Source organism: Pristiophorus japonicus, chromosome 1 (assembly GCF_044704955.1).
Source record: "Pristiophorus japonicus isolate sPriJap1 chromosome 1, sPriJap1.hap1, whole genome shotgun sequence".
Classification (NCBI taxonomy): Eukaryota; Metazoa; Chordata; class Chondrichthyes; family Pristiophoridae; genus Pristiophorus; species Pristiophorus japonicus.
This window is the reverse complement of record NC_091977.1, coordinates 51,374,226-51,397,924: the sequence shown is the minus strand read 5'-3', so window position 1 is coordinate 51,397,924 and position 23,699 is coordinate 51,374,226. Positions and strand designations below refer to the sequence as shown.

Genomic DNA, 23,699 nt, shown 5'->3' with positions numbered 1-23,699 from the left:
CCGAGCCTGTTTCCCCCCCCCGAGCCTGTTTCCCCCCCCTCCCCCCCCTCCAGAGCCTGTTCTCCCCCCCCCCCCCCCTCCCGAGCCTGTTCCCCCCCCCCCCCCCCCTCCCGAGCCTGTTCTCCCCCCCCCCCCTCCCGAGCCTGTTCTCCCCCCCCTCCCGAGCCTGTTCTCCCCCCCCTCTCCCGAGCCTGTTCTCCCCCCCCCCCGAGCCTGTTCCCCCCCCCCACCTCCCGAGCCTGTTCCCCCCCCCCCGAGCCTGTTCCCCCCCCTCCCGATCCTGTTCCCCCCCCCACCTCCCGATCCTGTTCCCCGCCCTCCCGAGCCTGTTTTCCCCCCCCCCCCTCTCCAGAGCCTGTCCCCCTCCCCTCCCGAGCCTGTTCCCCCCCCCCCTCCCCTCCCGAGCCTGTTCCCCCCCCCCTCCCCTCCCGAGCCTGTTCCCCCCCCCCCCTCCCCTCCAGAGCCTGTTCCCCCCCCCCCTCCCGAGCCTGTTCCCCCCCCTCCCGAGCCTGTCCCCCCCCCCCTCCCGAGCCTGTTCCCCCCCCCCCTCCCGAGCCTGTTCCCCCCCCCCCTCCCGAGCCTGTTCCCCCCCCCCCTCCCGAGCCTGTTCCCCCCCCCCCCTCCCGAGCCTGTTCCCCCCCCCCCCTCCCGATCCTGTTCCCCCCCCCCCTCCCGATCCTGTTCCCCCCCCCTCCCGATCCTGTTCCCCCGCCCTCCCGAGCCTGTTTCCCCCCCCCCCCTCCAGAGCCTGTCCCCCCCCCCTCCCCTTCCGAGCCTGTTCTCCCCCCCCCCCCCTCCCGAGCCTGTCCCCCCCCCCCCTCCCGAGCCTGTTCCCCCCCCCCTCCCGAGCCTGTTCCTCCCGAGCCTGTTTCCCCCCCCCCTCCCGAGCCTGTTCCTCCCGAGCCTGTTCCCCCTCCCCTCCCGAGCTTGTTCCCCCCTCCCCTCCCGAGCCTGTTCCCCCCCTCCCCTCCCGAGCCTGTTCCCTCCCCCCCCTCCCGAGCCTGTTCCCCCCCCCCCTCCGAGCCTGTTCCCCCCCCCTCCCGAGCTTGTTCCCCCCCTCCCCTCCCGAGCCTGTTCCCTCCCGAGCCTGTTCCCCCCCCCCCTCCCGAGCCTGTCCCCCCCCCCCCCCGAGCCTGTTCCCCCCCCCCCACCCCGAGCCTGTTCTCCCCCCCCCCCCCCCGAGCCTGTCCCCCCCCCTCCCGAGCCTGTTCCCCCCCCCCCCTCCCGAGCCTGTTCCCCCCCCCCCTCCCGAGCCTGTTCCCCCCCCCCTCCCGAGCCTGTTCCTCCCCCCCTCCCGAGCCTGTTCCTCCCCCCCTCCCGAGCCTGTTCCTCCCCCCCTCCCGAGCCTGTTCCCCCCCCCCCCCTCCCGAGCCTGTTCCCCCCCCCCCCCTCCCGAGCCTGTTCCCCCCCCCCCCCCTCCCGAGCCTGTTCCCCCCCCCCCCCTCCCGAGCCTGTTCCCCCCCCCCCTCCCGAGCCTGTTCCCCCCCCCCCTCCCGAGCCTGTTCCCCCCCCCCCCCTCCCGAGCCTGTTCCCCCCCCCCCTCCCGAGCCTGTTCCCCCCCCCTCCCGAGCCTGTTCCCCCCCCCCTCCCGAGCCTGTTTCCCCTCCCCCTCCCGAGCCTGTTTCCCCCCCCCCCTCCCGAGCCTGTTCCCCCCCCCTCCCGAGCCTGTTCCCCCCCCCCTCCCGAACCTGTCCCCCCCCCTCCCGAGCCTGTTCCCCCCCCCCTCCCGAACCTGTCCCCCCCCCCCCTCCCGAACCTGTCCCCCCCCCCCCCTCCCGAACCTGTCCCCCCCCTCCCTCCCGAGCCTGTTCCCCCCCCACCCCTCCCGAGCCTGTCTCCCCCCCCCCCTCCCGAGCCTGTCACCCCCCACCCCCCCTCCCGAGCCTGTCCCCCCCCTCCCGAGCCTGTCCCCCCCCTCCCGAGCCTGTCCCCCCCCTCCCGAGCCTGTCCCCCCCCTCCCGAGCCTGTCCCCCCCCTCCCGAGCCTGTCCCCCCCCCTCCCGAGCCTGTCCCCCCCCTCCCGAGCCTGTTCTCCCCCCTCCCCCCGAGCCTGTTCCCCCCCCCCCCCGAGCCTGTTCCCCCCCCCCGAGCCTGTTTCCCCCCCCCCCCCCTCCAGAGCCTGTTCTCCCCCCCCCCCTCCCGAGCCTGTTCCCCCCCCCCCCTCCCGAGCCTGTACTCCCCCCTCCCGAGCCTGTTCTCCCCCCCCTCCCGAGCCTGTTCTCCCCCCCCCCTCTCCCGAGCCTGTTCTCCTCCCCCCCCCTCCCGAGCCTGTTCCCCCCCCCCCACCTCCCGAGCCTGTTCCCCCCCCCCACCTCCCGAGCCTGTTCCCCCCCCCCCCCGAGCCTGTTCCCCCCCCCTCCCGATCCTGTTCCCCCCCCCCCTCCCGATCCTGTTCCCCGCCCTCCCGAGCCTGTTTTCCCCCCCCCCCCTCCAGAGCCTGTCCCCCCCCCCCCCTCCCCTCCCGAGCCTGTTCTCCCCCCCCCCCCTCCCCTCCAGAGCCTGTTCCCCCCCCCCCCCCTCCCGAGCCTGTTCCCCCCCCCTCCCGAGCCTGTTTCCCCCCCCCCCCCTCCCGAGCCTGTTTCCCCCCCCCCCCCCTCCCGAGCCTGTTTCCCCCCCCCCCCCTCCCGAGCCTGTTTCCCCCCCCCCCCCCTCCCGATCCTGTTCCCCCCCCCCCTCCCGATCCTGTTCCCCCCCCCCCCCCCTCCCGATCCTGTTCCCCCCCCCCCTCCCGATCCTGTTCCCCGCCCTCCCGAGCCTGTTTCCCCCCCCCCCCCCCTCCAGAGCCTGTCCCCCCCCCTCCCCTTCCGAGCCTGTTCTCCCCCCCCCCCCCCCCCCCGAGCCTGTTCCCCCCCCCCCCCCGAGCCTGTCCCCCCCCCCCCCCCCCCCGAGCCTGTCCCCCCCCCCCCCCCCCCGAGCCTGTCCCCCCCCCCCTCCCGAGCCTGTTCTCCCCCCCCCCCCCCCGAGCCTGTTCCTCCCGAGCCTGTTCCCCCTCCCCTCCCGAGCCTGTTCCCCCCCCTCCCCTCCCGAGCCTGTTCCCCCCCCTCCCCTCCCGAGCCTGTTCCCCCCCCCCCTCCCGAGCCTGTTCCCCCCCCCCTCCCGAGCCTGTTCCCCCCCCCCTCCCGAGCCTGTTTCCCCCCCCCCCCCTCCCGAGCCTGTTCCCCCCCCCCTCCCGAGCCTGTTCCCCCCCCCCTCCCGAGCCTGTTCCCCCCCCCCTCCCGAGCCTGTTCCCCCCCCCTCCCGAGCCTGTTCCCCCCCCCTCCCGAGCCTGTTCCCCCCCCCTCCCGAGCCTGTTCCCCTCCCCCCCCTCCCGAGCCTGTTCCCCCCCCCCCCCCCCCTCCCGAGCCTGTTGTCCCCCCCCCCCCCCCGAGCCTGTTCCCCCCCCCCCCCCGAGCCTGTTCCCCCCCCCCCCCCGAGCCTGTTCCCCCCCCCCCCCCGAGCCTGTTCCCCCCCCCCCCCGAGCCTGTTCCCCCCCCCCCCCCGAGCCTGTTCCCCCCCCCCCCCGAGCCTGTTCCCCCCCCCCCCCCGAGCCTGTTCCCCCCCCCCCGAGCCTGTTCCCCCCCCCCCCCGAGCCTGTTCCCCCCCGAGCCTGTTCCCCCCCCTCCCCCGAGCCTGTTCTTCTCCCCCCCGCCCCCGAGCCTGTTCTTCCCCCACCCCCCCCCTCCCGAGCCTGTTCCCCCCCTCCCCTCCCGAGCCTGTCTCCCCCCCCCTCCCGAGCCTGTCCCGTCCCCCCCCCACCCCCCTCCCGAGCCTGTCCCCCCCCCTCCTCGAGCCTGTCTCCCCCCCCCCTCCCCGAGCCTGTTCTCCCCCCCCCCCCCGAGCCTGTCCCCCCCCCCCTCCCGAGCCTGTTCTCCCCCCCCCCCCCCCCGAGCCTGTTCCCCCCCCCCCCCCCGAGCCTGTTCCCCCCCTCCAGAGCCTGTTCTCCCCCCCTCCCGAGCCTGTTCTCCCCCCCCCCCCTCCCGAGCCTGTTCTCCCCCCCCCCCCCTCCCGAGCCTGTTCTCCCCCCCCCCCCCCCCTCCCGAGCCTGTTCTCCCCCCCCCCCCCCCGAGCCTGTTCCCCCCCCCACCTCCCGAGCCTGTTCCCCCCCCCCCCCCCCGAGCCTGTTCCCCCCCCCCCTCCCGATCCTGTTCCCCGCCCTCCCGAGCCTGTACCCCCCCCGCCCCCTCCCGAGCCTGTTTCCCCCCCCCCCCCTCCCGAGCCTGTTTCCCCCCCCCCCCCCCCTCCCGAGCCTGTTCTCCCCCCCCCCTCCCGAGCCTGTTCTCCCCCCCCCCTCCCGAGCCTGTCCCCCCCCCCCCCCCCCCCCGGAGCCTGTTTCTCTCCCCCCCCCCCCTCCCGAGCCTGTTCCCCCCCCCCCCCCCTCCCGAGCCTGTTTCCCCCTCCCGAGCCTGTTCCCCCCCCCCCCCCTCCCGAGCCTGTTCCCCCCCCCCCCTCCCGAGCCTGTTCCCCCCCCCCCCTCCCGAGCCTGTTCCCCCCCCCCCCCCTCCCGAGCCTCTTCTCTCCCCCCCCCCCTCCTCCCGAGCCTCTTCTCTCCCCCCCCCCTCCTCCCGAGCCTCTTCTCCCCCCCCCCCCCTCCCGAGCCTGTTCCCCCCCCCCCTCCCGAGCCTGTTCCCCCCCCCCCTCCCGAGCCTGTTCCCCCCCCCCTCCCGAGCCTGTTCCCCCCCCCCTCCCGAGCCTGTTCCCCCCCCCCCCCGAGCCTGTTCCCCCCCCCCCTCCCCCGAGCCTGTTCTTCTCCCCCCACCCCCCCCCCCGAGCCTGTTCTTCCCCCCACCCCACCCCCCCCGAGCCTGTTCTTCTACCCCCCCCCCCCCCGAGCCTCTTCTCTTCTCCACCCCCCTCCCCCCCGAGCCTGTTCTCTTCTCCTCCCCCCTCCCCCCCCCGAGCCTGTTCTCCTCCCCCCCCCCCCCCGGAGCCTTTTCTCTCCCTCCCCCCCGAGCCTGTCCCCACCCCCACCCCCGGAGCCTGTTCTCTCCCCCCCGAGCCCCCCCCCCCCCCGAGTCTGTTCCCCCCCCCCCCCCCGAGTCTGTTCCCCCCCCCCCCCCCCGAGCCTGTTCCCCCCCCCCCCGAGCCTGTTCTCCCCCCCCCCGAGCCTGTTCTCCCCCCCCAACCCCCCTCCTCCTCCCCCCCTCCCCGAGCCTGTTCTCTTCCCCCTCCCCCCCCGAGCCTGTTCTCTTTCCCCCCCCCCCCCTCCCCGAGCCTGTTCTCCTCCTCCCCCCCTCCCCGAGCCTGTTCTCCCCCCCCCCCCCCCCGAGCCTGTTCTCCCCCCCCCCCCCCCGAGCCTGTTCTCCCCCCCCCCCCCCGAGCCTGTTCTCCCCCCCCCCCCCCCCCCCCGAGCCTGTTCTCCCCCCCCCCCCCCCGAGCCTGTTCTCCCCCCCCCCCCGAGCCTGTTCCCTCCCCCCGAGCCTGTTCTCACCCCCCCTCCCCTCCCCCCCTCCCCGGTTCTCACCCCCCCCCCCCCCCCAAGTCTGTTCTCACCCCCCCCAGCCTGTTTTCCCCCCATGCGCACCTGTCTCCCCACCCCGCGCGCATATGTGTCCCGCGCCCCCGCCCTGCGCGCCTGTGTCCTTCCCCCCCCCATGCAGCTGTTCCACCCCTCCCCCACGACTGTTGTGTGTGAGTGTCTCCCCCTCCCTGCCGCGCGCCTGTGTCCAGGAAAAATTTTAAAAAGCAAATCACTATTTAAATGCAGAGGGGTTACAAAATGCTGCTGTACAGAGGGATCTGGGGGTCCTTGTGCAGGAAGAACAAAAAAGTTCAGGTACAGCATGTAATTCGGAAGGCAAATGGAATGTTGGCCTTTATTGCAAGGTCGATGGTGTATAAAAGTACGATAGGTTGATTCCTGAGATGAAAAGGTCTTATGAAGAAAGGTTGGGCTTATTATACTCACTGGAATTAAGAAGAATGAGAGGTGATCTTATTGAAACGTATAAGATAATGAGGGGGCTTGACAGGGTAGATGCAGAGAGGCTGTTTTCCCCTCGTGGGGGAATCGAGAACTGGGGGCATAGTTTCAGAATAAGGGGTTGCCCATTTAAAATGGAGAAGAGGAGGAATTTCTTCACTTACAAGGTCATGAATCTGTGGAATTCTCTACTCCATAGAGCAGAGGAGGCTGGGTCATTGATGATATTTAAGGTTGAGATAGACAGATTTTTGAACGATAAGGGAGTCAAGGGTTTTGGGAAGCAGGCAGGGAAGTGGAGTTTAGGCCAAGATCAGATCAGACATGATCTTATTAAATGGCAGAGCAGACTCGACGGGCCAAATGGCCTACTCCTGCTCCTATTTCTTGTGTTCTTAAATCTGGATTTGAGTACTTTTGTTTTTAAGTAGAAATGGTTAGAAGTGTTTTTGAGTGTATAGTAATGCATGATGATATTTTTAAACTTTTTTCTTCTGGGAAAGATATATTGTTTAGGGCTGCAACTACTATTGAGGATTTGGTAACAATCAGCAGTTTTCTGTTTTTCCCTGCTACAGACCAGGTGCAGAGTTTCAATAACATTTGTTCTTTAGTGAAGTGCCCTCCCATTTATCACAATGCAACAAATAGTTAATGGAGGCTTTTCACCTGTGCTGTGGTGGATTCTGGGAACGCTCTTCTGACAGATGTACTTTATTGTGTCAAGTAACACTTGCCTTTGGATCAAAGGTTTTTGGATTTGAGTCCCACATCAGAACTTGGTCATGTAATCTCGAGCTGCTTTTATATTGGCCCTTTTAAAATTCATCCGAAGCACTAACTTGTTTCTTCCCTGCACAGATGCTGCCTGACCTGCTGAGTATTTCCAACATTTACTGTTTTTGATTTCCAACATGTACAGGTTTTAGGTTTTTACCAAATTGAAAACATCAATGCTGATTGTCAAATATGTTGCTTGTGCTGAATGACTACTGTATTTACCTGCAAACAATTGTCACTGTACTTTGAAAACTATTCATTGGGTACCGTAGTGTGGTGATTGTGTTACTGGAGTAGTAATGCCGGGACTAATAACCCAGAGAATATGACTTGAAATCCTTAGCGTTCATAGAATGTATGTGGAATGGTTTCTTGGAACAATACGTTGTGGAACCAACCAGGGAGCAGGCTATTTTAGATCTGGTAATGTGTAACGAGTCTGGATTAATTAATCTTGTAGTGAAGGATCCTCCTGGGAACAGTGATCATAACATGAAAGAATTTCAAATTTAGTTTGAGGATCAGAAAGCTAGGTCTCAAAAGGTATGAAGGCAGAGTTGGTTAAAGTGGCCTGGGGAAATATATTACAGGGTAAGACTGTAGAAAAGCAGTGGCAAACATTTAAGAACATATTTCATAACTCTCAGCAAAGATTTATTCCAGTGAGAAATAAAGATGCTAAGAGAAGGATGAGCCAACCCTGGATAACTAAGGAAGTAAAGGATAGTTTCAAATTGAAAACAAAGGCATACAATCTTGCAAAGGACAGTGGCAGGCCAGAGGATTGAGACATTTTTAGAAACCAGCAAAGGATGACTTTTTAAAAAAAAAAAGATAAAGACAAAGAAGATAGCATATGAGAGTAAACTAGCAAGAAATATAAAAACAGACAGTAAGAGCTTCTACAGATATATAAAAAAGAAACAAATAGCTAAAGTAAATGTTGATCCCTTAGCGGTTGGGACTGGAGAATTAATAATGGGAAACAGAGATTGTGAACAAATATTTTATATTGATCTTCACCGTAGAGGACACTTAAAAACATCCCAATAATTGACAACCAAGGAGCTATTGCCGGGGTGGGGGGGTGGCAGCAACGTAAAACAGTCACTATCACTAGAGATAAAGTACTAGGCAAACTAATGGGACTAAAGGTGGTCAAGTCCCTTGGACCCGATGGCATGCATCCTAGGGTCTTAAAAGAAGTGGCTGCAGAGATAGTGGATGCAATGGTTGTAATCTACCAAAATTCCCTAATTTCTGGAGAGGTTCTAGCAGACTGGAAAACCGCAAATGTAACACCTCTGTTTAAAAAAGGAGGCAGACAAAAAGCAGGAAACTATAGACCAGTTAGCCTACCATCTGTCATTGGAAAATGCTGGAGTCCATCATTACCAAACTGGTAGCAATGCGGTGGAGGAGGATTTCCTGGAGTGTATTAGGGATGGTTTTCTAGACCAATATGTCGAGGAACCAACTAGAGAGCTGGCCATCCTAGACTGGGTGATGTGTAATGAGAAGGGACTAATTAGCAATCTTGTTGTGCGAGGCCCCTTGAGGAAGAGTGACCATAATATGGTAGAATTCTTTATTAAGATGGAGAGTGACACAGTTAATTCGGAAACTAGGGTCCTGAACTTAAGGAAAGGTAACTTTGACGGTATGAGGCGTGAATTGGCTAGAATAGACTGGCAAAGGATACTTAAAGGGTTGACGGTGGATAAGCAATGGCAAACATTTAAAGATCACATGGATGAACTTCAGCAATTGTACATCCCTGTCTGGAGTAAAAATAAAACGGGGAAGGTGGCTCAACTGTGGCTAACAAGGGAAATTAAGGATCGTGTTAAAACTAAAGAAGAGGCAATTGGCTAGAAAAAGCAACAAACCTGAGGACTGGGAGAAATTTAGAATTCAACAGAGGACTAAGGGTTTAATTAAGAGGGGGAAAATAGAGTACGAGAGGAAGCTTGCAGGGAACATAAAAACTGACTAAAGCTTCTATAAATATGTGAAGAGAAAAAGATTAGTGAAGGCAAACGTAGGTCCCTTGTAGTCGGATTCAGGTGAATTTATAATGGGGAATAAAGAAATGGCAGACCAATTGAACAAATACTTCGGTTCTGTCTTCACGAGGGAAGACACAAATAACCTTCCAAATGTACTAGGGGACAGTGGGTCTAGTGAGAAGGAGGAACTGAAGGATATCCTTATTAGGCGGGAAATTGTGTTGGGGAAATTGATGGGATTGAAGGCCGATAAATCCCCGGGGCCTGATAGTCTGCATCCCAGATTACTTAACGAAGTGGATGCATTGGTGATCATTTTCCAACAGTCTATCAACTCTGGATCAGTTCCTATGGTACTGGAGGGTAGCTAATGTAACACCACTTTTTAAAAAGGGAGGGAGAGAGAGACTGGTTAGCCTGACATCAGTAGTGGGGAAAATGTTGGAATCAATCATTAAGGATGAAATAGCAGCACATTTGGAAAGCAGTGACAGGATCGGTCCAAGTCAGCATGGATTTATGAAATGGAAATCATGCTTGACGAATCTTCTGGAATATTTTGGGGGTGTAACTAGCAGAGTGGACAAGAGAGAACCAGTGGATGTGGTGTATTTGGACTTTCAAAAGGCTTTAGAGAAGGTCCTGCACAAGAGATTGATGTGCAAAATCAAAGCGCGTGGTATTGGGGGTAATGTACTGACGTGGATAGAGAACTGATTGGCAGACAGGAAGCAGAGAGTCGGGATAAACGGGTCCTTTTCAGAATGGCAGGCAGTGACTAGTGGAGTGCCGCAGGGCTCAGTGCTGGGACCCCAGCTCTTTGCAATATACATTAACGATTTAGATGAAGGAATTGAGTGTAATATCTCCAAGTTTGCAGATGACACTAAACTGAGTGGCACATTAGGAAACGGGGAGGTGCAACGAGACCTGGGTGTCATGGTTCATCAGTCATTGAAAGTTGGCATGCAGGTATAGCAGGCGGTGAAGAAGGCAAATGGTATGTTGGTCTTCATAGCTAGGGGATTTGAGTATAGGAGCAAGGAGGTCTTACCTCAGTTGTACAGGGCCTTGGTGAGGCCTCACCTGGAATATTGTGTTCGGTTTTGGTATCCTAATCTGAGGAAGGACATTCTTGCTATTGAGGGAGTGCAGCAAAGGTTCACCAGACTGATTCCCGGGATGGCTGGACTGTCATATGAGGAGAGACTGGATCAACTGGGCCTTTATTCACTGGAGTTTAGAAGGATGAGAGGGGATCTCATAGAAACCTATAAGATTCTGACGGGAAGAATGTTCCCAATGTTGGGGAAATCCAGAACCAGGGGACATAGTCTTAGGATAAGAGGTAGGCCATTTAGGACTGAGATGAGGAGAAACGCCTTCACTCAGAGAGTTGTTAACCTGTGGAATTCCCTGCCGCAGAGTTGTTGATGCCAGTTCATTGGATATAGGGAGTTAGTTATTTCCCTTATGGCTAAGGGGATCAAGGGGTATGGAGAGAAAGCAGGAAAGGGGTACTGAGGGAATGATCAGCCATGATCTTATTGAAGGGCCGAATGGCCTACTCCTGCACCTATTTTCTGTGTTTCTATTAAGGAAGTAGTAGCAGAGCATTTAGAGAATCATAATGCAGTCAAGCAGAGTCAGCATGGTTTTATGAAAGGGAAATCATGTTTGACAAATGTGCTGGAGTTCTTTGAGACTGTAACGAGCAGGGTGGATAAGGGGGAACCAGTCGATGTGGTGTATTTGGATTTCCAGAAGGCATTCGATAAGGTGGCACGCAAGAGGTTATTGCACAAAATAAAAGCTCACGGGGTTTGGGGTAACATATTCGCATGGATTGAGGATTGGCTAAATAACAGAAAATAGAGAATTGGGATAAATGGGTCATTTTCTGGTTGGCAAGCAGTGATTAATGGGGTGCTGCAGGGATCGGTGCTGGGTCCTCAACTATTTACAATCTATATTAATGACTTGGAGGTAGGGAACCGAGTATAATATAGCCAAGTTTGCTGATGATACAACGATGGGTGGGAAAGCAAATTGTGAGGAAGACACAAACAAAATCACCAAAAGGATATAGACAGGCTAAGTGAGTGGGCAAAAAATAGGCAGATGGAGTATAGTATGGGAATATGAGAGTTTATCCACTTTGGCAGAAATAATAGAAAAGCAAATTATAATTTAAATGGAAAAAAATTGCAAAGTACTGCAGTACAGAGGGTCCTGGGGGGTCCTTGTGCATGAAACACAAAAAGTTAGTATGCAGGTACAGCAAGTAATCAGGATGGCAAATGGAATGTTGGCCATTATTGCAAGGAGGATGGAGTATAATAGGGAAGCCTTGCGACAACTGTACAGGATATTAGTGAGGCCACACCTGAAGTACTGTGTACAGTTTCGATTTCTGTATTTAAGGAAGGATATACTTGCATTGGAGGCTGTTCAGAGAAGGTTCATGAGGTTGATTCTGGAGTTAAGGGGAGTTGACTTATGAAGTTAGGTTGAGTAAGTTGGGCCTATACTCATTGGAGTTCAGAAGAAAGGGAGGTGATCTTATTGAAACTTATAAGATAATGAGGGGGCTCGACAAGGTGGATGCAGAGAGGATATTTCCACTCATAGGGGAAACTAAAACTAGGGGACATAGTTTTAGAATAAGGGACTGCCCATTTAAAACTGAGATGAGGAGAAATTTCTTCTCTCGGAGGGTTGTAAATCTATGGAATTCTCTGCCCCAGAAAGCTGTGGAGGCTGGGTCATTGAATATATTTAAGGCGGAGATAGACAGATTTTTGAGCGATAGGGGTTATGGGGAGCGGGCGTGGAAGTGGAGCTGAATCCATGATCAGATCAGCCATGATCTTATTGAATGGCGGAGCAGGCTCGAGGGGCCAAATGGCCTGCGCCTGCTTCTGTTTCCTATGCTCTTATGTAAATGTGAGTTTTATTATTCCTACCAAAGCGGATAAAAAGAAAATTATTATTTAAATGGGAAGCGATTACAAAATGCTGCAGTACGGAGGGATCTGGTGGTTCTGGTTAGTATGCATGTACAGCAAGTAATCAGGGAGGCAAATGGAATGTTGGCCTTTATTGCAAGGGGAATGGAGTATAAAAGTAGGGAAGTCCTCCAACTATACAGGGCATTGGTAAGACCACACCTGGAGTACTGTGTACAGTTTTGGCCTCCTTATTTAAGGAGGGATATACTTGCATTGGAGGCAGTTCAGAGAAGGTTCACGAGGTTGATTCCTGAGATGAAAGGGTTGTCACGTGAAGAAAGGTTGAGCAGGTTGGGCCTATACTCCTTGGAGTTTAGAAGAATGAGAGGTGATCTTATTGAAACATAGAAGATTCTGAGGGGGCTTGACAGAGTAGATTCAGAGAGGATGTTTCCCCTCATGAGGGAATCTAGAACTAGGGGCATAGTTTCAGAATAAGGATTCGCCCATTTAAAACGGAAATGAGGAGGAATTTCTTCTCGCTGAGGTTTGTGAATCTTTGGAATTCTCTACTCCAGAGAGCTGTGGAGGCTGGGTTATTGAATATATTTAAGGTGGATTGAGACAGATTTTTGAATGATAAGGGAGCCAAGGGCTAAGGGAAGTGGGCGGGGAAATGGAGTTGAGGCCAGGATTAGATCAGCCATGATATTGAATGGTGAAGCAGGCTTGAGGGGCCAAATGGCCTACTCCTGCTCCTATTTCTTATGTTCTTATTATGTACCAATAGATCAAGAATCCACCACCACCAGCTCAGTGCTGTAACTTCGTACATACTGACATTAAGAAGTCATTTGCTGCAGCCTGTATCTACTGGACATTTGCAATGATGATAGTGTCTTCCAGCAAACAGGACTTGTGCTTGGAATTATGCCCAATTGTAATTTTAGCGGTGAATGAGTTAATTGAGCAGCTGTGGCATATTTATATTCTATATTAATCCCCAAATGATGGCATATTTGCAATTGGTGTCATTATTAGGATCAGCAATCCTGCATGAAACATTATGAAACGATAGATGGATTTGAGGTGACAATATGAACTTTAGGCCAGCTAGATTGAAGAATGCATAAAGCGTACCCCCTAACTTTGTGTTATTAACTTACTCTGACTATGTTGTATTGGGCATACACCATACTTGCCTGTCTGGGAATACAAAACTTTTGATTTTTTTTTCTTCTCCAGCTTCTAAGATAAAATGACATTTGAATGTTTGCCAACATGACCAGTTAAGTAGATGTTTGGTAGTATGGCTTTCTGACTAATTGTCTCGACAAAGAATAAAATAAGTGAAAATAGGCATTTCCAAGATGGACACCTTAAAGTAGGTGATCCTCCTCTCCAGGCATCATCTTAGTCTATCCCAAATATTTAATTGGTTTTGGGATGCCTTGAGGATGTAAAAGGTCTACATAAATGTAGCTTCCTTCCCTATCTTGGAGGGCAAGGACAAACCCAAACACCTTGCATCCAGCAAAAGCTGCTACTTTATCTATACCTATGGTTACCTCTCCCTATTTGGGTATTGCTCCCACCTATTTCAAAACCATATCGCCCGTTCCATTTTTATAATTTTAAAAACATACTTTTGCTTTTTTTGTCTTGCAAATTACTGCTGTATCACTAGAGGCAAATGCATATTTTGGTGGCAAAGGACCTTAGAGAGGTAAACACTGCCTATTTGAGTCCCTCCAGTTTAGTTTCCAGTCAGCCCACAGCGCCAAGACTAATCTAACCAGAGAACCCAATTATATCCTTTTTGACTGTGGTTGCAGTCCTCCTCAATCTCTCTGTTGCAATTGATCATTTTGACCACTCCACAGCTTCTCCTCTATGGTACTGCTTTGTCTTCATTCCCTGTTTCTTATCCTCAGACAATTACTGACATCAAGCCCTGGATGAGTCAAATTCCTACAGCAGTGTTGCAAAACTGAAGCCACCTTGTTTGGCTCTTGTCAGCAACTCCATGTTGAAACCGATGGTGTGCAACCATTCTGTTTGACCTTGAGTTAAGCTTTCAATCACACACCTGGTCTGTCATCTAGATCATTGCCTTGCACCTCCAGAACATTGCCACCACCACTCTCACACCCCTACCTTTCCCCACTGCTGTTGAAACCGTTTACCACTTTAAGGATTTAATTCTCAAATATTCTTGACTTTGCTGACGGACCACATCTCATCCAGACTTCTGAGGTCTGAATCCTCTGTCTGACTAAATCCCACCAATTACCTGTGACATCTCAAAGCTCCAATGCCCTGTGCCCCAACAAATCAATTTAAATTTCAGAATGTGTTTTCAGGCTTTTTCCCATTTCACTTGTTGGCTTGTATTTTTAATTCATTGGACTATAGATTACTACTGGTTTCCTGCCCCTTCTGCTCCACTGTTAGAGGTAAATCTTTTATCCCTGCCTGCCAGAATTCTAACTAAATCACTCTGCCTTGCGATCTCTTTCTCATCTCAAAGCCTATCTCTTTTGTTGTGCATTTGCTTTTCTCTCTCTTTCCCTGTCCCCAAATTCTCCCCTTGGTTAAGCACTCCAACATGTGCGACATAAATAAGGCACTTTAGTGGGTTCAGCTGAACTTCCAGGGCATAACATTTAGTGAATGTGACTTGCACAAATGTTTTTCATATTGTATATTCTGTTTTTCTTTCTAGGTGAAGGATTAAATGTTCACTTCAAGTGAAGGAGAGCATGTTCCCTAATTCTCCTAATCTGGGTCGTCCACCCTTCTCTCCTGCTCTTCTTTCACAACAACAGTTTATTAATGCTCACAACTTCAGGAATGCAACGTGAGTGCAGCAGGATTCCACTGATGGATCTTCTCATGTTTTAATACCCGGTGCACACATTTTAATTCTCTTATTGGATTTATATTATTTTATTTGTATTGCAGTTACAAAATAATTAGATAAACCTTCAGAAACTCATAAATTCTTTAGAGCAGTGACAACTGATTATTTTGGAAAGAAGAAATTTCTGTTGGTGACTGAAATGATCAAAATAATGTTCAGTTACACTTTGCAATTGTATAAATGCTGTGATTGCTTAACTACGTGTTCAGTCATTGGGATGATAACCCATTTTCTGATTGAACTGTGACTCATTCAGGTTAAATTTTTTTTAAGTGTACATCCATCAGCTGGACAATTTGGAAATGAATAATTCATGTTGTTTGGCTGTTGCAGGTACTGTGTAGAACAGAATCTGACCAGATATTTGTGCAGTATTATCTGGTGTTACGTACCTACTTGGTGGAAATGATAACACATTGACTAATCCTCTTCTGCCCTTAACTACAGTTCTCCTGTCTCATGTACAAATTAAGAATATGCTAATTTATGCGAGGGAGAAATTGATTTTGTGTGATGCACTAACAGTGTGAAAGCGTTAAACCAGTTGTATTTAGTACTCCCATTGTATTTATTTTAGTAAAAGTTTTAGTTCATGTAAGAGCATAAGAACTAGGAACAGGAGTAGGGCATTCAGCCTGTCGAGCCTGCTCCACCATTCATTAAGTTAATGGCTGATCTTCTACCTCAACTCCACCTTCCCCATATTCCTTAATTCCCTTCGTATCCAAAAAACTATCGATCTCTATCATGAATATATTCTTCACTCACGGTTGTGAATCTTTGGAATTCTCTAACCCAGCAGGCTGTGGATGAGCGTCCAAAGATTCACAACTGTGTGAGTGAAGAAATTTCTCATCACAGTCCTAAATGGCCGAACCCTATACTGAGACTGTGACCCCTAGTTCTAGATTCCCCAGCTAGAGGAAACATCCTCCCAGCATCTACTCTGTCAAGCTCCTTAAGAAATATATCCATTTCAATGAGATCACCTCATTCATCTAAACTCGAGGGAAAATGAGAAGTAGGCCATCTAGCCCCTCGAGCCTGCTCCGCCATTCAATAAGATTATGGCTGATCAAATCTTGGCCTCAACTGCACTTCCCTACCCTCTCCCCATAACCCTTGACTCCCTTATTTTCCAAAAATCCGTCTCTATCCGCCTTAAATATATTCAATGACCCAGCCTCCACAGCTCTCGGGGGTAGAGAATTCCAAAGATACACGACCCTCAGAGAGAAGAAATTCCTTCTCATTTCTGTTTTAAATGGGCGAATCCTTATTCTGAAACTATGCCCCTAGTTCTAGATTCCCTCATGAGGGGAAACATCCTCTCTGAATCTACCCTGTCAAGCCCCCTCAGAATCTTATATGTTGCAATAAGATCACCTCTTATTCTTCTAAACTCCAAGGAGTATAGGCCCAACCTGCTCAACCTTTCTTCATATGACAACCCCTTCATTTCAGGAATCGATCTTGTGAACCTTCTCTGAACTGCTTCCAAAGCAAGTATATCCCTCCTTAAATAAGGAGACCAATACTGTACGCAGTACTCCAGGTGTGGTCTCACCAACACCCTTTACAGTTGTAGCAGGACTTCCTAACTTTTTTATACTCCATCCCCTTTGCAATAAAGGCCAACATTCCATTTGCTTTCCTAATTACTTGCTGCAAGGACCCTTGGTTCCCTCTGTACCGCAGCATTTGTAATCTTCATTTAAATAATTTGCTTTTTTTTTCCTGCCAAAGTGGATAACCTCACATTTTAATACTCCATCTGCCAAATGTTTGCCCACTCACTTATCTATATCCCTTTTGGAGATTCTTTGCGTTCTCCTCACAACTTACTTTCCCACCTATCTTTATATCATGAGCAAATTTGGCTATATTACACTCGGTCCCTTCATCCAAGTTATTAATATAGATTGTAAGAGGCTCCAGCACTGATCCCTGTGGCACCCCACTAATTGCAGTTTGCCCACCTGAAAATGACCCATTTATCCTGACTTTTCTATATATAGGTCTAGTCTAGTCAATCTCTCCTAATAGGGCAATCTCTCCATCCCAGGAATCAGTCTAGTGAACCTTTGTTGCACTCCCTCTAAGGCAAGTATATCCTTCCTTAGATTTGGAGACTAGAGACCAAAACTGTACACTGTACTTGAGGTGTAGTCTCACCAAGGCCCTATATAATTGCAGCAAGACTTCTTTACTCTTGTACTCCAATCTTTTTGTAATAAAGCCTACATACCATTTGCTTTTCTAATTGCTTGCTGATCCTGCGTATTAACATTCTGTGATTCATAGTTGAATATTTCGTGATTTCTGTTTTCAGGTAGTTTAAAACAGTATGTAGTGAGTGTGCATGTTACTATATGAGACATTATAACATAAGTACAAGAACATATTGAGAAAATGACACAGCGTGTTAAGTTTAGCATCTATCTATTGGAAACCATTTGTACCAAATGTTTTTTAAAAGGCATTCAGTATTGGATGTTTGTATCTGCCCTATTAAAAATGTTTGAATCGAGTATCGTGTACATATTAAATGTTAATATGATCCTAAATCAATCTTATGCAAATACTTGAAAAAATTGGGAAAGCATTAGTAGAAATTAGAGAGAAACTATTGGAACCACATGCTTTGCTTACAACTGCAACATCCTGATTTTGTTATTTTTAAAATGTATTTCCTCTCAAGTTCTTCTCCAGGTCAGGCATGCAACGTTTCTACGGTTCTTTTTGGTTTTAATCCAGTTGATAGAAGGTATGCAATGAGATCACTCCTCTGATTTTTGTTCTGTTTTGTGAGAATATGAATGTGTTCTTTCCAGTCTGTGCATTAATGTCAGTACAAATGGTGGCTGGCCTGGTCCCAGGCCTCTAACATTGCTGCTGTGAACTGGCTGTTGGGAAGTGCACAACAGTGAATTGTGGAGAATATTTTTCCTCCAGAACACATAGGTTGGTGTGAGAAAATGGAGAGTTGAACCTTCACCCCACCACTGTAGCCCTATAATGCTGCAATATTCTTTACCATGCTCTTAGTTCATTACTTTCCAAAAGTCTAACCCCTCACCCCCGCAAATATGAAGACACACCTGGACTAATTTGCTTACTTCACTTCAGAGTTTGGCTGATGGTGGAAATTAAACATTTTTTTGACAAGGAATTGGGAATGTAGATATCACATCTTACCACTGGTAGAACACAGTTGACCTATGCCAGTTTGTTATCTTACCACTTTGAAGGCAATCTTAGAATTTAGAAGTAACATGAATAATTTTGATCTAATTTTTTTTTTGATGTCTTATTTGCAGCCTTTCTGGTACCATCTTGGCAGGACTAGTTAGTCCACGACCATCACATGTGTGGCCCTTCAATAATGCCTGTCCTGCATTTTCACCGGGTCTGCCCAACAACCGTGGCAGAAAGTAAGTCCTGTTCAGAATATATCCCCTGAATTAAAAAAAAAATGCAATGTTTAGTGAGAAATATAGCCCTTTCCAATGACCTACACTTCAGTGTGAAAACAAAACTTGGGTGTATCTGCTTTTAAAATGCAAATTGCAAGTTAGATTATTCTATACCACAAATCAGTTGCTGACTGAGAATGGATAGATGGTGATAATAGTGGCTCCCTGATCGGGTCAGATGAAGAGCAATTTGTTTTATATTATCTCAATAGTTCTGCTCTAAGTTGGTCATCAATGTTAGCACCTTGAAAATTAACAATTCCTATTGGAAAAAGGAAATGATTGTGAGGTTTTGGCATGTTCTGGAATGATTATTCTGAGCACAATAACTTGTATGATGTGAATATAATGACGATAACCATTGTGAACATACACTATGTAATTTTCAGTGGCAAAACAGGGAAATTACCTTCTTTCCCTATCCATTTCTGAAACTCATGTTTAAATTTGAATGTTCAACTTGAATTATTCCATTAGTACTAGCTGACAATAAACACAGTGGAACATTAACATTAAACATTGGTTTCAAATTAAATTTTAGTACATCTGTAATTATACTTTCTGGCCTTCCTATCCACAAGTTGAATTATGGATTTCAGCGATGTATAGATTTAATTTTAAATGTCAGTTTTAATAATTTGATGCACAGAAATCTGATCTCTATTCCAGACGAAGGAGTGATGAGCGAAGTAGTCCTTACGAAGTTAAGCGCCAGCGGTTTCAGTCACCACCTTCTCAACCATCTGGCAGCTCAGTGCCTTTTCTAGTTGATCGCAGGTATTCAGTCCCTTCACCTGGAATTTCATCTCTGCTTCCTCTCACAGATTGCCCACAAAATACTCTCCAAGTGGCCAGGGATAAGGTATTGATTCACTGTTAAATATTTTAGTAATGTGCAAACATTTAGTAAATAACTGTTTTGTCGAAACTGACTGGGAGCTATAGATGCATTTTGGACAATTGGGAGGTTGAATAAAAGAGAATGCATTCTGCAGATTGATATAAATGAAATTTTTGATGCACAGGAAATCAGACCTTCATTTTGCAGGATGAAGGAAGCTCTACTTTGTTAAATGTAGTTTAGGGATGTTTAGAACCAGATTCATGCGTTGATATGTTCAGATTGCGCAACTCAAATTGAACAATTTCTATCGGAGTCAAAGTTAGCTTTGTTTATTACTTGACCGAATATTTCAAATAAAAGAAAGGAAGTACTTATATAGCATATTGCATCCTCAGGACATCTCGCAGTGCTTTGCAACAAATCAATCACATTTGAAGTGCAGACATTGTTATATAGGCAAAATCAACAAGGTCTCACAGAGTGAATGAATGGTTGAGGTGCAGCAGGCTAACTACTTGTTTCAGTGATTTGTATATTTAATTTTAAATGTCTTTTCTTCTAATAGTGCCATAGGATCTTTAAGATCCAGTTGAGCAGGCAGATGAAGTCTTGGTTTAACATATCATCTCAAAGGTGGCATTTCTCTTGCATGCACTGTGTGTCTGTCCCTTTACCCTGGGCAATAGTTTTTTTCACTTATCAATATTATCACTGATGTGTGTTCTTCTGAACTTGTTTCTTTTCTTCCTAAGCCCCAAATATAAGAATACATGCTTACATTTCTGTAGTGCCCCTTGTATAGAGAGATACATAATGGAGCAGGTGGGTAGTGAATGGAAGGTGGGTAGTGAGTGGAAGGTGGGGGGGGGGGGAAGGTATGGAGGTTTTTTGAAGGCAGGGAGGGAAGTAGCATGGTGAAGATGGTAATTATGAAATGGTATAGATTGGGTAATCCTGAGACTATTAAGGCACATTTAATTAGTGAAAGATAAATTTTGAAACCTATGAACAACTTGTTTACTTAGCGATAAACCAAGAAGGTAGTACAGACAAAACTCTAGGGCTATTTAGAATAACATTGGATGCTATAATGAGAGCTAATATACTAGAGGGATGATATTTGAAGTTATAAATGTAATAACTGGGAAAACACACTTGTATCAAATTGTTATATATTTTTTTAAAGGTTTAAACTTCCCAGATTTCTTTGGAGACTGGATGTGGACATGTGATGCTCTTTCGATTAGCCTCAACACCATGCTCATTACTTTCAGTGGAGCAGTGGGTGCCAAAGCTGAGTAAGAACATGTTCTGCTTCCATACCCAGCTTTGGAAATATAAATTTGGCAGCTCTGATCAAGGAGGTCAGCCATCGTATTAATTTTAAAGGCTTGTCTTAAAATGATTTGGTACTGGGCATAGTCATTTCAACAAATATTTGGGAATAAAGATGCTGGAATCTTTTTTGGAAGATTTGTTTAATAAGTTACTTTCCATAACCAAAGGACTGGTGCTTGTAAAATATAACGGTTCCCATATTCTCTGCTTATAGTATAGTTAATTTAGCTTGGTCTTTTTAGCCTTGAGAGCATAAGGAAGAATTATCCCACTTTGTTTAGTCTCCAAATATGAATGGGATATATTGCCATCAACCTTTTGGGTGTCTTAGGACAATGTTCCTTTAAGAAATTCATGTTCTGTGGTCAACTTACCGTATCCACATTGCTGTGTATAAATGTTGGTATTTTTTTGTATCCTCAGCAGGAGATTGCTTTTACCTCCCATAGCAGCATGTTTGCAATAATTGCTTTTTGTTTTATTTTCCATATTCTCTTCCAGCAGTTATGGTGCATATAGTGTTCACTTAATGTTTTTAAGAGTTTTACTTGTAACTTGCGTCTATATTCTCATTCTGTTTTCACTGATGCTTCTTTGGTAGCTGCCGCCATGGCCTATAGTTTGACTACAAACTGCTGCTAGCTCCTGCTTTTAAAAAAATATATATATATTAATGCCACAAGTCTCTTTTTGAAGGACCACCTTCCCCAATACCCTTCTTTGTTGTCTTCCATTGTTACAGAAGTTTTCAAACTATAAAGCCTGCTCAAACTCCCTTCTAACTTTCAACATGATAAACTTATTTAGTCCTGACTAAAACAATGTTGAAGCTGGATTGTGTGCACAAAAGCATTCCACCCATAGATCAGAGAATTCAATGAGAGTAGGAAGCATTAGCGAGAACATTTCCTACAAAGATGTACTGAGAGAATCCAATCCCATATTTTCTCATAGGCAGTGGGAGAAGATTTATGAGAACTTCAGACAATGCCACACAGCCTTTGCTAGTATTTGCTAATGATCAGCCCAGCATTTAGGTTTAGTCTCTGGTTTGTGGTTATCTGGCAGTTCTACTTGACCAAAGCATGAAGCTGACAGCAGCATCGCAAGAAAAAAAACTGCTCATCATTAGGCCCTATGTCTCAAGATATTGATATTCATCCATTCTCATTCTTTTCTCTCTCTTTCTCTCTCTCTCTCGCTCTGTCAGCTTTGCTTCATGACATTAGCACATCAAAGATTCCATGTCAGTAGTCGGAGAAGAGCAAGCGAGTTCACGAAGTGTCCTGGCCAACATTTATCCCTTAACCAACACCAAGACAGATTAACTGTTCATTTATTTCACTGCTGTGCGCAAATTGGTTGCTGCTTTTGTCTATATAGTAACACTGACTGTACTTCAAAAAGTTATTTTTTTGGTTGTGAAGCACTTTAGGATGGCCTCAGGAAGCAAAAGGCACTATATGTAATTTTTTTTCCCTTACTTGCACACAGTTTGACTTTGTTTAGGCTGTAGAAAAAGGTTCCATCAGGTCAGGAACTTGGCATGTTCAGTGCATCAATTTGATTTCTGTAAAAATAGAGGAGATTTCAGTCATTCTGACAAGAAAAAAAATCAAGATAGTCCCGCTCCCACAAGTCAGGCTGAGAGATTGGCTAGCTGCCGTTGACCTGAAATGATGTACTTGTTGGTTTTCCTGATCCCAGTGGTAAATATCTTGAATTTATTGTTCACTTAACAGTACAAGTTACTGCCGTTGAACTCGCCCTCCATGATCTGCTTATTAATGGTGGTAGTCTTTGTGAGGCATCAAGGTCTACACACACAACCAATGTGGGCAATTGGTTGACATTGGTCCTCCACAGAGGATTTAAGCACAAAGATGAGAATTTGACACACTGATGAGAATTTGAGGCATTGGATAACTGCGAACCAACGTGAGTCAGCAAGGACCGGGATTATGGATGACCAAGACTTAGTGTTGGATAGGATTCGGGCAGTTGCGTTTTGGATGACTTGAAGTTTCGAGAGAATGGAAAATGAAAGGCCATCTAGGAAAACATTAGAATAGTTGAGACTGGGGGCGAGAAAAGCAGCAGATAGGGTGAAGTAGGGGCAGGATCGGACAATGTTTCGGAGGTGGAACTAGACAGTCTTTAAGATTTAGAGGATATGGGATTGTAACCTTAGATCAGGGTTGATAAGGACATCGAGGTTGCAAACAATCTATTAAAGCTTGAGTCTGGGAAGGATATGGAGTTATTGGAGGGTGCTAAGGCCAACTATGCAAAAGGTTGCCAAGAGGTTAAGGAGGGAAAATGATGCAATCACAGAGAATGTCATTTGTGACTTTGCTTGGGGTCATTTCGGTGCCATGGGAAGGGTGGAAATCTGATTGGAGAGTTTCAAACAGAGTATTGTAGTAGGCAAAGGCATGGATTTGGGAAGCAACAACATATACAAGGGTTGTGGGTCAGCCTCTGTAAAGAGATAAGAATGGTTGGATAATGGCAACATCATACTTCTACTGCATCATTACCCAAAAACTTAATTTTAAAATAAGTAAAATATGATGGATCTTTTTATTCTGCATTATATAATTGGCTTAAGTAATTGAGAATTTTGAAAAATACTGTATTACAGTAAAGTATGTATTTGAAAAGCTCCAGGATTTATTTTTAAGATGGAGAAAGGTATTTCTGCTCCCCATCAGTTTATAGTAATTTGTCCAAATATATATAACATGGACAGTTTAAACATATATGTATCAAAAAATATATATTTTCCTTGCAATAGTTGCATTTTTTAAGGATGTATAATTGTGTGTGTGTGGATATATGGATAGTGAGATTCAATATTTAAAGTTTGTTGTTTGCAGCTGAGTCAACAAATTTTGGACCTCTTCTGTAACTGTCAACAACAGTCGATTGATCTAGAAAAAAAGGATCTATGCCGCATACAGATTCAGAGAGAAATCCAGCAAATTTTTCCACGTAAGTTAGATTGTTGGCTCCTGATTCATTGCCCTGGATTTTAGTGCAGAGTCGGGGAGGGGACAGAGGCACTGTTTTGATGTTGGGAAACCCGGAAGTATGGGTTTCAAAAACTGAAATGCATCTTTAAAAAATATTTTTGTAGGTTTCCTGCCCAGAGCCAGCCTAATTGACAGGCTAGAGGCCTGTCTGGCAGCAAATCCTACAGCACAAGACTTGCAGCAGAGCTGGTCTGAGAGCAAATACGTCTAGTTGGATTGGGAGGGTGGGTAGAGATTGTGGGGATGTCAGATGGTGAGGTGGTGGAGAATTACTGGATAGCTTGTAGGGCCTGGAGGATACACTTCTGCTCCTCCTGGCCCGCAAGGCAATTATCTCATGGATTCAGCCCTACAGACCTCCTTTCACCTGCTGGGTTTCTCGAGGCCTGGCAAACCCAGCCAGCATGAGTTTTAAAAATAGAATGACTGTTAGAATGAGGCTGTA

At 49.0% G+C, this 23,699-nt stretch overlaps 1 protein-coding gene across 5 annotated transcripts in view; it reads left to right on the top strand.

The window, feature by feature from the left end:
• The window catches only part of tent2 (terminal nucleotidyltransferase 2), a 73,662-nt gene that overhangs the window by 2,987 nt on the left and 46,976 nt on the right, over window positions 1–23,699 (top strand). For 2 of the 5 annotated variants that reach the window (XM_070879742.1, XM_070879741.1), the window contains exons 2-6: window positions 14,364–14,498; window positions 17,263–17,328; window positions 17,882–17,995; window positions 18,707–18,899; window positions 23,099–23,213. In XM_070879742.1, coding sequence (XP_070735843.1) covers window positions 14,401–14,498; window positions 17,263–17,328; window positions 17,882–17,995; window positions 18,707–18,899; window positions 23,099–23,213 — 586 coding nt within the window. In that variant the 5' untranslated portion in view covers window positions 14,364–14,400. Of the gene's footprint in view, window positions 1–5,710; window positions 5,752–14,363; window positions 14,499–17,262; window positions 17,329–17,881; window positions 17,996–18,706; window positions 18,900–23,098; window positions 23,214–23,699 lie in introns of those variants that run through there. The other 3 variants (XM_070879743.1, XM_070879744.1, XM_070879745.1) reach the window with 3 other exon arrangements.